Source organism: Melanerpes formicivorus, unplaced genomic scaffold (genome assembly GCF_026170545.1).
Source record: "Melanerpes formicivorus ecotype bairdi unplaced genomic scaffold, bMelFor1.0.p_v2 SCAF_48, whole genome shotgun sequence".
Taxonomy (NCBI): domain Eukaryota; kingdom Metazoa; phylum Chordata; class Aves; order Piciformes; family Picidae; genus Melanerpes; species Melanerpes formicivorus.
This window is the reverse complement of record NW_027142400.1, coordinates 2,419,454-2,435,671: the sequence shown is the minus strand read 5'-3', so window position 1 is coordinate 2,435,671 and position 16,218 is coordinate 2,419,454. Positions and strand designations below refer to the sequence as shown.

The 16,218-nt window shown below is 45.3% G+C and overlaps 1 protein-coding gene across 1 annotated transcript in view; it reads right to left on the bottom strand.

Annotated features, from left to right (window-relative positions):
• RCOR1 (REST corepressor 1) overlaps positions 1–10,511 on the bottom strand; it is an 83,763-nt gene extending 73,252 nt beyond the window's left edge. Inside the window, exons 1-2 of the mRNA XM_068160154.1 lie at positions 10,110–10,511; positions 9,945–10,004 (exon numbers count right to left, since the gene is read on the bottom strand). Coding sequence (XP_068016255.1) covers positions 9,945–10,004; positions 10,110–10,293 — 244 coding nt within the window. The 5' untranslated portion in view covers positions 10,294–10,511. The remainder of the gene's footprint in view (positions 1–9,944; positions 10,005–10,109) is intronic.
• Positions 10,512–16,218: the final 5,707 nt, after the last annotated feature.

Sequence of the window (16,218 nt, the reverse complement as noted above, 5' to 3'; positions counted from 1 at the left end):
ACTACAATAACATTTTGGGCAAACCAAGAAAGCAGTTGTCCCCCCAGAAGTAGGTCATTTCTGGAAGAACAAGCAAGGACAACTGCAATTTGTTAGGGTGGTCAGAGGGGAAAAGGATAGCAGTGAGCCAAGGTGCAAAGAGAAAATTACTTCAAAGCAGTTGCTGTGGGAGGTTAAATTAGGTAAGACTGTACTTTGCAAAGAAAGAAAAAGAGCAGGTGGTAATTGGGAGCATCTCTATAAATGGCTTTTTTCCAACAGGAATGAAAGTTACTGCACAGCAAATGTTTATGAAATAAAAAAGATCCATTTAAACCAGTGGCCAGAGCATAACCAATTACTGCTGTGACACAGGAAGCCAACAGCTGCAGAGACAAAGGCATGCTGGAACTCAGCCCTCAAGAAGCACACAGGGCCCATCACCCCCTGAAAGTCTGGGTCTCCAGCTCCCTTCAGGCCCCTATAATTTCCCATACACCCTTTGTCAGGCATTGATGACAAAAACAACATGAGGGAACGGGCTGCCCTTATTTTGTTAACAAGAAATACCACAACATGAGCTTGAGACAAAGCACATTATCAGCAAGAGATTGACCAAGTTAAAAGGTCTGTATCAGCTCATACAGCATATACCAGCATCTGTGCTAAGAGTGTACAACAGCAGCCTAAGTTTTGAAGGCATTTACCTTGCCCTAGTCCGAATTTTAAGTTTTTACAGCCAGGGTTTAGAAGCGATCTTGTGATACTTTAAGCCTGTGACCTTTGTTTAGAGTGTATGTCACTTTTAGCAGTGCCTATTTTAATGCAGGCTACAACTTTCAGACCGTATGAGCTGTGCATCAGATGGCTCATGGCTTTACTTCACAGCAGTTTGTTCTTAAGAAAAGATGATGTTGAAACCTACCTGCTGGAACTCCCCCCACCCAACCACCAAGTACTCATTATTCAGATGTACTAGAGGGTTTTCCCCCAAAGTTGCCTGGTGTCAGGGACCCTTTGGGGACTAGTTTCATTCTGTCTGCCTAAAGACAAATAGCCAGAATTTGGGATGAGCCAAGTAGTCCTCCTCCATGAAAAAGGTAGAATATCAGACCAGAAGGAGGCTTTTCATGTTTAGGACTACTTAATCCACACATGGAACTGGGTCTGCCTAGCAACAAGTTGGGAGTTTTAAACTTGTATCATCCTACGTGTGTTCCCATGGCTACTGTCATGAACAGTACCCTGGCAGCTGCACAAATGAGCACAAGGGTCCCAGGAGAGACATCTTTAAGATTCCCAGACAGGAAACAATATCAAGAAAGTATAAGCACTACACCTGGTATGCCTGCCTGCCTTTACAGCCTTTCCCCCAAAAGCACCTAGTGCAGTCCCCCTCTAAGGACAGGGAGATTTCAGTTGGGAGAATAGACCTGCACACTGGTATCTACAGGTCATTTGCATTGTTTAGCACAAAAAAAGCTCATATTACAGATTCTGCAGTTTTAGATGCTTACACAGCTGTTAGCAAGCTAAGCATACAACCATATACAACTCCAGTCAATGGCACCAGATACTTGGGGCAGCTACCTAAGAATACAGGCTGGGGAGGATGTGAAAAAGACTTCCCTATCCCTATTCACACCACCAAATCTCAAACCAATGTTATTGATGAGAACACAGGGATTAGTTTAGACCTCCAAAAGAAGGTGAGAAGTCAGAAGGAAGAGGAAAAAACTCCACATTTCACTGTGAACTGCATGTAAGGATTTTCATCAAAAGTAATGCTATTATGTAAACCAGACCTTCCCAATCCTGCCACTTCATTTCTTGAAGAGGGGAGGCCATTTCCTATTCAAAAGAGGTTTTTCTTAGCCTTTATACAACCCAAGTCCCACTGTGGAACTAGAATCTCTCTCTGCTCTCTCCAGGAACCAGTTAAGAAGGGCAGGCATGCATCATACCCCTGTATGCAAGCCTTGTTCATTAGGGGATTTCTAAACCCAAAAGCCACAACCATATCACACACTTGTTATGCTGTGCCTTCATACCAGTGTTATAAACTCTAGAAAGATACAAATTCAAGGTCACAAACACTAATGTGTAATACCCAGTTTTCAAATCAAAGTCTCTTTATAAACTATATCTCTACCTGTTAACACATCTAGTCATCTAAAAGCATGCACACATGCTATCATGACAGGTTACCACATACATACCAAGAGAAGAACTGAAAAGCTGTAACAGTCAAGTGGTTAGACCCCTCTAATTAGACAACAAAAACTAGTTGCTTGCTTGCTCAGATTATTGTGTGTGAAATACATCCAGGTGTAAAGCACAAATATAAGATAAGTGGCAAGGAAGACAAAATCATTTTAAGAAAAGACTCACCACCTTATCTTCCTGCCCCTAATGGGACAAGAGAATATAGACATACCTAGTGACACATGCAGAGTGCATACAATGTCTGCTATAGGTACCTGCATGACAGAAGGACAGGGCTGAATGGGGAAGCATAGACTAGAATTTCCTCTTGAGAGGGGATTTTTTTCAATTTTATCACACTTCTGCAGCCTCCTCCCCCCAGAGAGGCAACATTTACCAATACTTCCTTTAAAGAAGTTCAAAGAGTAGCTGATGCATACAGCTGAACTTTTGAAGACACTTGAAAAGGCAAATTAAACTTACTTGTCTTAAAACTGTACATGAGAAGTGAAGCAAATGTATTGAGTTTGATGGGACTGCCTTTAAGTATTGTAGGTCAATCTGTTGCATTTCAAAACAGTGAGAACAGTACAAAAGCAGCTTAATTCTACAATATGCTGGAGAAACTTTCACTGCCTTCACCAAGGCTGAGCACATCCTCTTGCACTTTCGAGAAGTAAAAAGTCAAAGCTTTCATATGGAACTGTAAATTAAAAGCTTGTAAAGTTTAAAGACAGACAACTCACCCAACATTCCTTACAAGGGCATTTTTGAAGACCAAGTTCAGTTTACAAATGCACTTTGAAACTCATTTCTTTAAAATACAAACTGTTCAAGTTTAAACACTTAAGAACATGAGATTGCTCATCTTGTTATACCATCAAGTTAAAGCCTCAAAAGGCAGCCACGCAGTGTAGAAAAAGGTACAGACTTCACAGGAAGGGTGCATGCTCCAACAATCACAAAGTTCTCTGATTTGGTCTGTAGAATCAGTCAGCCACTAATCACCATGTCTCAATCCCACCTTACACTTGGAATGGGCAAGGCAAACCTTGGCCACAATCAGAAATTGTTATGTCTGAGGGAAGCAGGAACTAGTGCACTAACCACAAGTTTAAGGAGTTAATTACTTCAGAATTTACCTGCCTGGTGCATACTAAAATATATATATATACATTAAAGTTACATCAGTTTAAAAAAAATACATGTTTATGTCAAACAAAGCTTTGCCATATATACTCTGAAGGTACGTGACAGGAGTAGAGCCCACTATAAGCCGCATTATACAGTGAGCCTTGATCACAGAGGCAAAGATTTCCGAGCTAATTATAATGACTAATCACAGGGAGCTCTAAACCTTCACTTGGCCAAGTCACAGACCTAACTAGGGCTGAAAACAAGAGTTTTAAGAGCAACTCATTAAGCAGCAGGAATCAGTTATGAAGAATAAAGCAGTCACTCTACATAGTATTAATTCCAGTCCAGCCATTAATACATTTGTCAATGCGAGACAGCTATTACCTCTACACACAAACAATGTACCTGCCAGGCAGGAAAGGAAGCCACAGGCTTTGGCTACACCAAGACATGTTTGTTCATTACAGCATTAAGGTTTGAGAAGGATGCTCCGGTACTATTTGAATAGACTGGTATTATCTGAATAACAAGAATGTTTTGAAACCATGCCCTGCTTCAGGAGAAGCAGAAGAACTGCTCACCACCAGCAGCCTCTGTACCACTTCACAGAAGGAGTGAACAAATTGGGTGAAAGGCAACTACTGAGCCACAGAGGCGATGGCTTCCCTTGGGTGAGCAGCCCAGAGCTAACAAAGGCATGGTACCAAATCAAGCTGAACTCCTGCTGAGGTGCCAGAGATATGGATAATAAAGTCTCCAACTTGAGCACCACTACTCTTTCTCCAGGGTGGATTTATGGAACAGACAATAAAACCAAAGTGTCAGCATCTATATGTCAGCTTCATTCTCCTAAGGCAGGAGTAGTGAGACTTCTCCCACCGCAGTGAGTGGACCAGCAGTACATGCCAGCAATGGAACAAGATGAGACTGAGAGTCACCCACACACCATCAGAGTTGCTAGCACAGTAAGGAAGCAGCAGAAATCATCTCCCCTTCCTGAGAGCTGAGAACCAGCCTGACCCCTTTGACTGTACCTTAAATGCCTACAGGGTTGAGACAGCTAAAAAAAAAAACCCAACACAGTTTGGCAACAACTTTGGTGAACCACCTTTTGAAGACCTTACCTTCCAATCCATTCTGCAGTACAGCACATATATTCAGACTTGTGGAAGGGGAACAAAACAAATATAACCCATGAGGGAGTAAGAGGCTGAGCAAACTGCAACTAGGAGGAAATCTCCTCCCAACAGGAAGTTTAAGAGAAAATCCATAATACCTGAATTTTCCACCACCTAACTGGGAAAACAGTCCTGTTGGAGACAACACACACCTCCTCAGACACCAGCAAAAGATCAAGAAATGCCTGGTTTATCAAGATACTAGGTAGCCTCTGTCAGCCAAACACTTTGGGCATTAGTACGTTACGGTTTTGGGGTTTTTTTATCAGATCAAACATCTCATAATCCTCTCTTCTTCCCCAAAGACATTGTTGCACTACAGGAGCTCCTACCTGTTGTGTTTAAGGCAGTGATTTGAGGAGATGAGATAGCTTTCCAGGATACCAGTATTTCCAGTTTCAAGAGCTTGGCTTTGACTTTTCCACCTGCTCAGATGGAGATCCCAAAGTCTCACCTGAAAGGCACACTTCTCCCCCCTTACCCCCTTTTCTCATGAGTCCTTTCATCTAAACTCCATTGGGTACTCAGACTATTTGCAAACTATTAGGACTGTTAGGAGCGGGACTACTTGCAAAGAAAGAACAAGCTGGCTGGGAGTTGGACTTGCCAAGTAGTAGTAAAGGTAGCGTTTAACAACCTCTTGTTTAATAAAGGTTACTGTTTCTATTGTGTAGGCTGATAGGTGCTGCTACTGAAAACCCCTCCAAGTAGCTTAAGATAGAACCTAATGAAATCTGGCCTTTTCAACCACTAGAGAAATACAGCTATTGTAGGGAAATCAGCCACCCAGCGTCTGTCTCATTATTATACTTTCATCTTTGATCTGGAGTAGACAAGAGAGTGGGCACCTTTAACAGTCAGAGTTGGATGAATGGAAGCAGGAGCTTCCTCCTCTAGGACACAGTTAAGACACCACTCCCTATCAAGCATTCCAGATCAGAGACAGCAGAGGTTTTGTTTTTAACCCTTCTTAGACAACTACACTGACAGAGTTTGACTACATTGAAAAGGTTTGTTCCTATGGAGTTTCCCCTCACCCCATCCCCTTCATTTTTCGTTAATGATGAAACACACTCTTGGCCATGAAAGAAGGCAAGGGAATATCCGGTGTTTGTGGAGGAGCAGGCAGAGCACAGCTAACTGTGGACCAGAAAACAAGTGCCTCAAAGACCAGTGACATTCTAGAACTGACAGCCTTCCAGCAGACTTCAGCACCTAGGGATGAAAGCACTACAGAGTATTTCCTTTGGCCATTTTTACTGTTACAGTACAATACCAGAAAACTGGGAAGAGAGCAGTGTTGCAAACACAGGATTGAAGTCTCAAAAGTGACACACAGCCCAACTTTGGAAGCCTGCAAGACACTATTGAGTGAAACAAGCTTTTGCTTAACTGCTTCCACTGGAAATAGCCCAGAAGTTACTTTCCAAAGATGACCAACACAACTGATGTACAAAGGCACAAGTTGTGGCTACTATTTTTATGACATCACAATGAATGTGACAATCTAAAGTTGAAGTGCTACAGAGAAGAAAGAAAAGTTCATCTGCTTTTAATACATGTCAAAATTTAGGACAGACCGTATCTTCACTGGCTGTGTTAAAGTGCTCACTAATATTTTCTTCTTCCTATTTTCAATGCTCCAATAGCACAAATTAATAAGCAACAAATGGTCAAGTACAATATCAATGCTTCCCCAAATGAAAGACTTTATTTAGCTTTAGGATATGTAATGTTTCCTTCCACTGATTTTTTCCATTAAGAGGACATGTGGGTTTCATTTGTATGGATTAAAAGAACAGTAATAGTTTTCCCTCTTCAAAACCTTTAATGTCTCAGACTGAGCACTCACAAGAAATGCTGACCTACCAATACCAGCCGTTGTTTAACACATGGAATTTTCAGCTAGCAAATATTTGACTCTCAGCTCTAATAAAGAGAGGAAATAGGAAAGACAATAGCAATTTTTCACATAGCATCTATGAAATCAAAGCCAAGCAGTGAAACACACAGCTGAAGTGCAAGTTTTACTGGTTCTAGTGAGTTCTGGCATGGCATTTTCAGTCCCAGAAGTTTTCTTTTTCTTCTCCCTATTTGAATCAACTTGTTTAATAAACAGTTTGCCTCTGCAAAGTGTCTTATACCAATAATAACTGAGGTGTAAGTACTACACCAATAATAAAAGAAGTGTATGTTTTTGAGAGAATAAAAGGAGTGGGATCATTGCACAGAGAACTCGCTTTCCCAAAATAAGGGGAGATTGGGATAGGTAAGAAAGATACTAGTGTTAACTTTGACAAAGAACCTATAGGCTCTGCCAGCACAGGGAATAGGTCTTCCCACTATAAAGAGTTTTACTAAAGGAGTTGCAAGCAAGGACCACCTCCTACAGAGGATTCCAGCCATGAGCATTTTTTACAGTCAGAGAATCACATCTGGCCCTTCCTTAGCCACTACCAGAGCAAGTTTTAGCCAAATGTGCACCAATACATTTTAATTCAGGATGAAAACTTGCTATTTTCTGGTTTTAAGGGTGAAGCAAAACCAAAGAATTGCAACCCTTAATTTTTCTCATACTCTGCTCAAATAAGACAGACAAGCACTCTCTATACTCCTTCGTGCTAACCAAAAAATGTCAAGGCCCATTCTCTCCCTAAACCTAAGCAATCATTGAGGGTGCAACTCTCTTTGCTTGCAGGCCATATCATATGATACTTTTTCACTCTCTCTCTAGCTATTTAGTTCACCGAGCCCAGACCAACATCCCACCACTGTCTGACTCTACCTCTCTTTTCTCCCATAGTCTTACAGAAAAGGTTTTCAGAAAAAAAATTCCAGAAAAGCATAACAGATTTTACTGTTCTCTGCTAGAACTCAGATGTGGCTGAGAAGTAAAATAAAATTAAATGCCTTGTCTACCCCCATGCAAGGGGACAGAGGAACACTCGCATAAGAATGCTGATATAAGAATCAGCAGTTACAGATATACCTCAACCAAAACCAAGCTAGAAATGGATACCAAGTTTTAAAAAAATAATAGCACACAAGGCATAGCCTGTGCCATTCTCCCCTCAGATACAGCTACAGCAGCAAGAACCCTCTGCACTTTACCAGCCAACTAATCCGAAGGTGAAAGCCTCCACAACTCAACACCAAACAACCTTCAAGCTTTAGGATCCTTTTGTCAATCAGTCTCTAAAATTTCTAGTGAGAAACAGACACAGCATCTGTGTGCCCTGATAACAGCATTCCATTGATTTCACTTTAAAATTATCAGTGAGACAATTTCAGTTTCAAGCAAAAGATCTTAATGCAATGTGTTAGACTTCTTCAGGGTTTTCTTTCTTAAACAGGGAAAGGAAAGAGGCACAGTAAATAAACACAATGTGTCTGAAGAGATCACAAAATTCAGGGAAAAAGTTGCATTGCAAATTTTTTCCTGGGTAATTCTACAGGACAGGAAACCAGTTCTTTAACACAAGCAGACAAAAGCTCACCACAAACTTGTTAACTTTTAAAGGGGGTGGGGGGGAGGATGTGAAAAGTCTGGAAAAGGAGGATCTGATACCCATCCAGGTCATCAGAAGACTGATCATTTACTTGAGGTCACTCTACTAAAAGCTTGCTCTATTACACCATGTAGTCAAACAAGACTGCCTGCTGATGCTGCGTTAAGGTATATATTACTCAGAAAAAAAAAACAAAAGTTAAAGTGTTTCCCTGCATCACACTTCCCCCTCTCTTCCACCCCACACCGCACAGAAAGCAATAACCTTTGTACAGGTCACTGTACATCTAGAAGTTAAAACCAGAACAATGTATAACTGAGCACATAATAGTGAGGCAGGGGCACATAGTATTTTTTGCCCTCCATGTACCATGTTCGGGAAATGAATTGCACAAAGAGTGCAACCAAAACGCCCAAGTATCCTTGTGATACCTGGCTAATAGCCAGCTTGATGCACATTGCATGTTATAGAAATGTTGGGTTTGACCTACAGATTGAAAAACAGTGTCAAGCGCTGCCTAACTAATAGCTCTCTCTCCCTCCCCCTCTAGTTTTTCTCCTCCTCCCCACCCCCGCCCCTTCCTCCTCCTGGTCAACCAAGAAATGGTGTTCCCATGCGCCAAGATTTGCTATCTTGTTTTGTCAAGAAAATGAAGAGGGGAATGAGTGGGGGAAATGATTCTTTAACTAAATATAAAGCAATATTGAACTTAGGAAAAAAAAAAAATCCTCTTTGCCCTCCACCACTCTCCCCCATCCTTCCCACGACCTCAGCAGATAAGAATAAACATATTTAGTAAGTAATAAAAAGGTATCCAACATATTAGTGCACAGTCTCGAGGGCTATTCACAAGAAACCTTTTTCCTAAATTCACACAGTAGTAACTCACGATTATTCCACAAGGAGACGCCGTGCCTTTCCACACCATTCTTTTTGTTTTAGGGCAAGAGGTGCGGAGGATTCAATTAAGTTTGGGCTGGGCAAGGGGACAACTCCAAACGCTAGAATCTCCAGGCAAGGAAGGTTTTCGCTAGCTTCAACCTCCACTTACAAAGGAACAAAAACATTTAAAAGAAAACTGCTTATGCTTCAAACTAAGGAGGTCAACAACCTGTCTTTTTATACACACAGAGATACATCAGTATTAACGTGCTTCCAGCACCTGCCTTTCAGCACAGCCCCAATTCCTTTGTTTGCTCAAAATTTGCTTCCATACCACTTTAAATTAGCTCGCAAAGAACAGCAGCAGGACAGCTAAGATGTGATTTCTTTTTATTTATTTTTTTGAGAGGGGAAGGCAAGCATCTTCTTAGGAAGAGAAAACTGAAATACAGACTCAAGACGCTTCTATATACCTTCGTTAAAATACATATTCTCAACTTGATTTCTTCTAGTTCCACCCCTACCACCGAGCCCACAGACACACAAGTCCTGGAGAGAATGGGAGAAGGTGAAAAAGAAAAAAAAAAAAGAAAGAAAAAAAACGGAAAAAAAGGAAAGAAAATAAAATAAAGGGGGGGGGGGGGGGGGGGGGGGAGGGGGGGAAGAGCGAGAGAGAGAAAGAAAGAAAGAAAAAAAAAAAACCACCCAACTGCCATCTCCTGCCTCCTCTAGTCCTGCCAGCTTCCCTATTTCTCCTTGCCTGCAAAGCGCCCTCTGGAAAGCATCGAGACTTCTTTTATCAAGCATGGGGGGTGGGGGGGGGGTAAGGGGGGTGGAGACACGTACTCCTTGTTCTTGCTCTAGGTGTTTGGGACTGGAACGGGGGGGGGGGGAAGGGGTGTATTTTTTGACTCCCCCGATGAGCATAAGTACCTTCGCCCCTCAAGTTCCGCTGACCGCGGGGGGTCGAAAGCAATGATGAGGGGGAGGAGTCGCCCCCCCTCCCCCCCCAGCAATTAAAAAAAAAAAAAAAAAAAAAATTATAAAGACTTACCGGGGTCGAAATCAGGGACCACCGCCTGGTACTGCGGCCCGACCCTCATACCGCCGCCAGCTGCGGGAGACAGAGGGAGAAGCGTTACCCGCGTGGGCCCGCCCGGCCCCTACCCCCCCGCCCGCTCCCCGTTACCACCACACGCCGCCACCCCCCGCTCCTCACCGTGCTCCTCATCGCTGGAAGACCCCGAGCTACCCTCCTCCCAGGAGTTGCCGCTGCTGTTGCCGTTGGGGGCGGCAGATAAACTTTTGCTACCACCGTTGTTATTATTCGCGCCGGCAGCGTTGTGGTTCCTGCCCCGCCGTTTCCCCGAGACCTCTGGGCCCTTCTCGATCATGGCTGGCATTTAGGGGAGGAAGGGGAGGGGGGGGTGTGGAGAAGAAGGGAAGGGGGGGAGGTTGGGAATCAGAGTTTAAAAACTGCTGGGGGGGGCTGGGGGAGGTGCCGAAGAAGGCGGGAGCCGGGGCGGGCCGGGCCGGTGCGCGGCGGTAGCGGCGCTGCTACATCCCCCACCACGATCGCCCTGAACTTTGAGGCTCATCCCAGCCCTGCGCTGGGACTCCGTTCAACCTGCACTGCTGCCTACGATCAACCCCGCCTCCCCCCGTTCCTGCCCCTGCCTATTGGCTAAACCTACATTTTGGGAGGCCAACCCGCCTGCCTATTGGACGGAGCTTTCTGTCCATCGTGGCGGCCTGGCGCTTCCGTTTGCTGGGTTAGGTGGAGGCGTATCGTCGGGCTGTACGTGTGAGGGCTCCGCGATCTCTCCGCCCAGCGATACCTTTCCTCCGAGGGCTACGCCGGAGCGAAGCGGGCGAGAGGCGGGTTCGCACGCCCCACTGGAGAGGCGCTCCTCGGCTCTGTCCGGCCCGCGGAGTGGGCAGCAGCGGGGTCCGCCGCCCCGCTGTGAACTCAGTCCCCAAGGAGTGTGGCGAGGGACTACTTTCCCTCCCCCCCCCCCCCCGCCTCGCGGCGGAAGGTTACCACGTGGTTTGAATGGGATTCCATACAAAGCCCCCGTTACCCATGGGCCGGTTGGTGTCGTGGCTTTGCGTGCGGCCCAATTGGGGCGGTTCCGGTGGCAGGGGCGGCTGTGAAGCGAGGCGGGGGGAAGAAGTCCTTCGAGGGGCTGGGGAATCCCAGCGGTAGGGAGCGCCTTAAAGAGAGCGCCTTAAAAAGAGCGGGGGCGGGCGCCCCGGCCAGCTGGGAGCGGCGCTGGGGATACGGGTAGTGTCGGGGAAGGGAGAGGTTCCGCGGAGCGAAGCCCTGAGGGGTTGGGAGCAGCCAGCCGCGAAGGCGGCACCACCCTGACGGAGGTCTCGGGCAGCAGCCCAAAGCAGGATCAGGCCCCGCTCGTGGGTGCTAGCCGCTGGGCTGTTGTAAGGGCCACAAAGGGCCGCCGAGGCCGTTGTCCCGGACTGCGATGCTAGTCGCCCGACCTCCTCTTAAGTAACTCCTAAGCCCCCGCTTCCCCTTGGGGGTCTTCTCTGCGAAGTCAAGATCCGCTCTGTGGGCCCAGCCTGAACAACCGTCGTCACGCCCCAGATCTGCCCAGCCCCAGGTATGCCTCGCTCTCGCCTGGCGAGGCGCCAGGCTCCCCGAGTGGGCTCGACGGCATGTCCGGGACTCTCGGGGCACGGAGGAGCCCCTTCAACCCACGAAGGCTTTGGCACGGCACAAAAACCTTCCCCACGTGGTTGCCGTCGTGAGATCGGGCTTGGGGAGCCGGGGCCGGTATCGTGCTTCGTTTGTACACTTTCCCCATTTCGGGGCGGCACCGTGCGTGGTCTGCCCCACCGCCAGCGGCACCGTGTGCGCTCTGCCCCACCGCCAGCCTCCCACAGCAGCGCACCCGAAAGCTGTGAGGAAGCCAGGACAAAGACAGGAGACAAAAGGGGAAGCGGCACCACTGGTCCTTTCCCTGTGGCACCAGGCTCCTGTCGGCAAACTCTCTACGCTTCAGGGCAAGAGCTGCCTCAGGGGAGAATGGGAACGGGGGTCCAGACCCGTCCTGACACTAATCGGCTACAAAAGTATACAAACTGGTCGTTTTTATTTTCCACTAGGACTGTGCAGCAGGGTGAGGGGAAACAACACACAATCATGGGAAGCAGCTTGCGGGGGGTGTCTTCTATTTTAATTCAAATTAACTTCAGTAGTGATTTTTTTTTTTTCTTTTGCAAGCCCGTGCAATTTGTCTAGCAGCGGTTTTCTTGTATCAGACAAACTGTCCCCAGCCACTCCCCTCTTCCCTCTGCCATTTTAATCCAAGAGAATTTGCACAGGGGGCGGGGGGAAAGAGCTGCTGCACGAGAGCTGCGGTCTCAGTGCGGGGTTCCCCGTGCCTTTCCAGTGCTGTGCTTAAGATTAGTAAAATTCTTCCACTTCCAATCAGTCGTTTGGAAAGGGTCCTCTTTAAGTTTCGTGCACTGTTTTCTCCATTAAAATTAGGGAAATACTTTTTTGAAATGCTTCGTAGTTTCTTTCAGCATACTGACCTCTTTACAGTATTTACTTTCTGTATTTAGAGTATGTGTTGCCTCTGTATACTGACACATGCATAATCGGTTTCCTTCATGTACATACGCAGGTACCTGTGCATATTTATTCACCACACACACAAGTTTATTTACACTACACAAAAATACCTTTTTTTCTAGCTCACAAAATGAAATTTTATGATGGTAATTCTTGATCCCACATTTTTTTAAAAATACCAGTTCTAAATCAGAGGAACAATTAGCAATGCTTTAAAACCACAGCACTGACAGCCACAAATATTTCCCAGTGAGCAGTGTATTAGTTCTTTAGCTCAGAATACGTTTTCATGATGGACAGGAATGCAAACATGGTAGTGTTCATTATTCTTCTCTGTACTCCAGTATTTCTGCTCTAGAAATGCAAGGGCAGGAAGGGAACACTTGAACACCTGATTTTTTCATTTAAAAATGAGCTTGAGTGACATTGAAAGGATTTTCCATCTGCTTTGCAGGTCTCACTCCTGAAAAAAAAACACCTCAGAATTTCACCCAAGAATTAGACTGAAGCACACCTGAGTATTCAAGTTGAACCTGAGACCATGCTTACACCAAGATGCAGGTGCATGCTTTGCAAATTGGGGTCTAATTTTCATCTTCCCTCACTTCCTGTCCCACCCTCTCTCCTTTTTTTGTAACCATTACCCACTTAGGCCCCAGGATTGACATCTAAGTCAAAAATCTAAAATACTCATAACAGAAGTTCACTCTTTTAAACTGTTGAAGTGACTTTTACAACCTCCACAATCATTTGCCTTCCCTAAAGTGCCCCTGAAACTGACCCTCCCGGGATTGGGGCTGAAAAGTACAGTCCTGGAGGAACAGGCTGGAGGAGCAGTGCATCCCCACTTCTGCTTGGCAGCACCATGATAGATGCCAGCCATGATGCCACTTGTGCTGAAGACATCATTTAGGACAGCAGCACATGCTCTGTCACACCTGCCTGCTCACCAACCTGCTCCTTCACTGCAACAGAAAATGAGGAAATGGCCAGAAAGAGGAGCAGATTGGTATCTTCTTCCTTGGGTGCCAAGGGGCACATGCATGTCTGTCCCCAGAGTAGGAAGCCTTGGGGTTGTCACAGTCAGAGCCAGTTTGCACCTGTCACAGCTGCTGTCTCAGGCACACACCCTCTTTATCCCCAGCAGGGCTGCTTCTCTTTTTCAAAATTTCTACAGAAATTCATGTAGCCCTGAAAATAATCTCTCTGACAGCAATGGAGCATTTAGTTCCTAACCACTGAGAAATGTTTTCATGTTTGATTGTGCTTCCACTTTCTTTCTGCTTAGACTAAAAGCCTGAAGTTTTGAGAGTAACCCAACACAGCACCACAGATTTTGATGTTCCTCTTCAAGGAACCTTTGAAAAATTCTTTTTCTGACCGTAAAGAAAACTCTTTGCAGAGTGTAGGCAAGTGTGTACACAAAGACTGTACACAAAATACAGAACTGTATTTTATTTTTCAGCCACAACAGTGAATGCACTTTTTTCGCAGCTTTTGGCCACTTCAAATGCCAAAAGGCCAAAAAATTCTGTTCCTCCAGCTCATGCAACTTGCTCTGGAGAAACACGGTATTAAAACTTCATTATTTTTAAGTTCTGCAATGTGGGACAGATGAGGAAACGTCTATGACCACGAAGAAAGACACTGGTGTATATGTGGGCTTGTTAACTTGGACCAAAGATCAGAGAAAAAGGGAGTAAAAAACAAAAGAAAAAAATCCCTTATAAAGATGGTGTCACTGTTGTGTGTTTGGTGTAGCCCCACACGTGTTGGACCAGGCAGGACTGTCTTCTTTTAAACAATTTCTTGATTTAGAAAGGTAGCCAGGGTGCCCACAACTGAGCAGCTTTCATTCCCTGGACAAAATGCAAGGTGTCTTGCACTTCTTTCTCTGCCTCCTCCGTGCCCGGGTGAGTGTTTCGTGCCTTTCACTGGGATAGCAATGCTCTCCTCGCATCCCTGAGGCTGCCTAATTCTTACAACAAAGGGTTACAAGAGCTAAACCCCTTCCTGTTTGCCCAAGCCATAAAAACCAGCTCTCACCCCCTCTATATTGTATTCTCCTTGAAAACAGACACACTAAAAGTGTGCCTCTGTGTTTACACAAATGTATATATATATGTGTGTGTGTATATACACACACAGATACATACTTGCTTACAAGTAGTAGAAGGAACCATTTATCATGCTCTAGACTGATTGTTTTTAATACTGAAAGGCTATTAATCAGGAAAACGTTACCCTTTGAACAAGATGTTTATAGAGGCAGCACTATGGCCTGTTTTATTTGCCTGGTGCTAAGATGCCTGCTAAAGCAGAGCAGAAATCAGGTTTATAATCTCTTACATTCAAACTTCCTACTCCAAGTTTGACAACAATTTTGGCTGCAATTTAGGAGGAGTGTAGAGGAGTTGATGCCTGGCTCTCTTTGGTTTCAAGGGGACTGAAGTGGTCAAAATCCAAATCTGTGAAAGTATTTTGATGCCTACAAGCTTACAAAGACATCTATGTAAACCTCAAAAATATTTCCTTCTGCTGAAAAATAAAAGCCCATGTGGCATTTAATTTCACTTCAATGTAACTGAAAGACCTTAAAAATCTGTCCCTTAATTTCCAATGCTTCTTTGCAAATTGGTCCTTGGAGCCTTTCAGCCTGAAAGATACATTTAGAAAAGGAATAATACAACAAATTTTAATCCAAACTTTCATTTCCCACTGAAGAGATGGCTTATATCCTGTAGTGAGTGGCAAGCCGGGGAAAAAATACAGGGAAGACCATGGTGGGAGTACAAGAGTGCAGAGAGGCAGCTGGGCAGTGAGGGAAAGCAGGAGAAGGGCTGCTGGCAGCTGCAGGGTGAGCATGGTGAGCTGCAGCAGCAGGAGAAACCTTATCATGGCCTGGAGCAGGGCTCCTGTCTGGCCTAGAGAGGAAGCACTAAGGGCTGGCCCTGGGAGGAAGGAGAAGATGGAACTGAAATCTTACACAACCAGAGGCCAGGGAAAGCAGTGGGACAAATACACATGGCATGCACAAAGTTGTAGAGAACATCCCCAGTGAGTGTGTTTCAGTGTACGTGCTAGGAACTATTTCACAGCTCATGAAGCCGATGGGAACAGGCATCACCCAGTAGTTATTCTGAGCATCCCCATAGCAGGGATTTGTCTGCTAAAGTTTATGTCCTTCCCCACAATCCTGTGTTGCTCCTACAGAACTCCCCTCTCTCCTTTTCTCCCTGCTTCTCTCAGCTAGTTAAATGTAGGCTTTTGAGGAGCCCTGTTCCCTACTAGCTCTCTCATCTCCCTACCCAACATGCCTCTGCTTCAGGGACACCCCTAGGCAGGCAGCACCTAGAGCAGACAGCCCTTCTCTGCCCTTACTTACCCTACACCCCTGATAAGTCCTGAAGAAGTGCTCAGGAGGAGAGAGTGGGAAGGGACAGCAGTGAGAGGCAAGACAGGAGCTAGGCTCTGGTACTATTAACCCCTCTGTAGCTGGTGCCCTCTCACAGGGAAATACCAAGCTCCTTTTATAAACTTCTTTCTTTTAATTTCTCTCCATCATCACCATCTGTGCAGCTACTGCACAATGCTAAAGTCTGTTATAGGAAACAGGGTTGTGGGGGACAGCTGCCATTGCTTTCAGGGTGATCAGGAGTTCAATAACTTAATTTTCTTACAGGAGACTTTAAACAAGAAATATACACCATCCCTTCAGGGAACATTTTGTCAC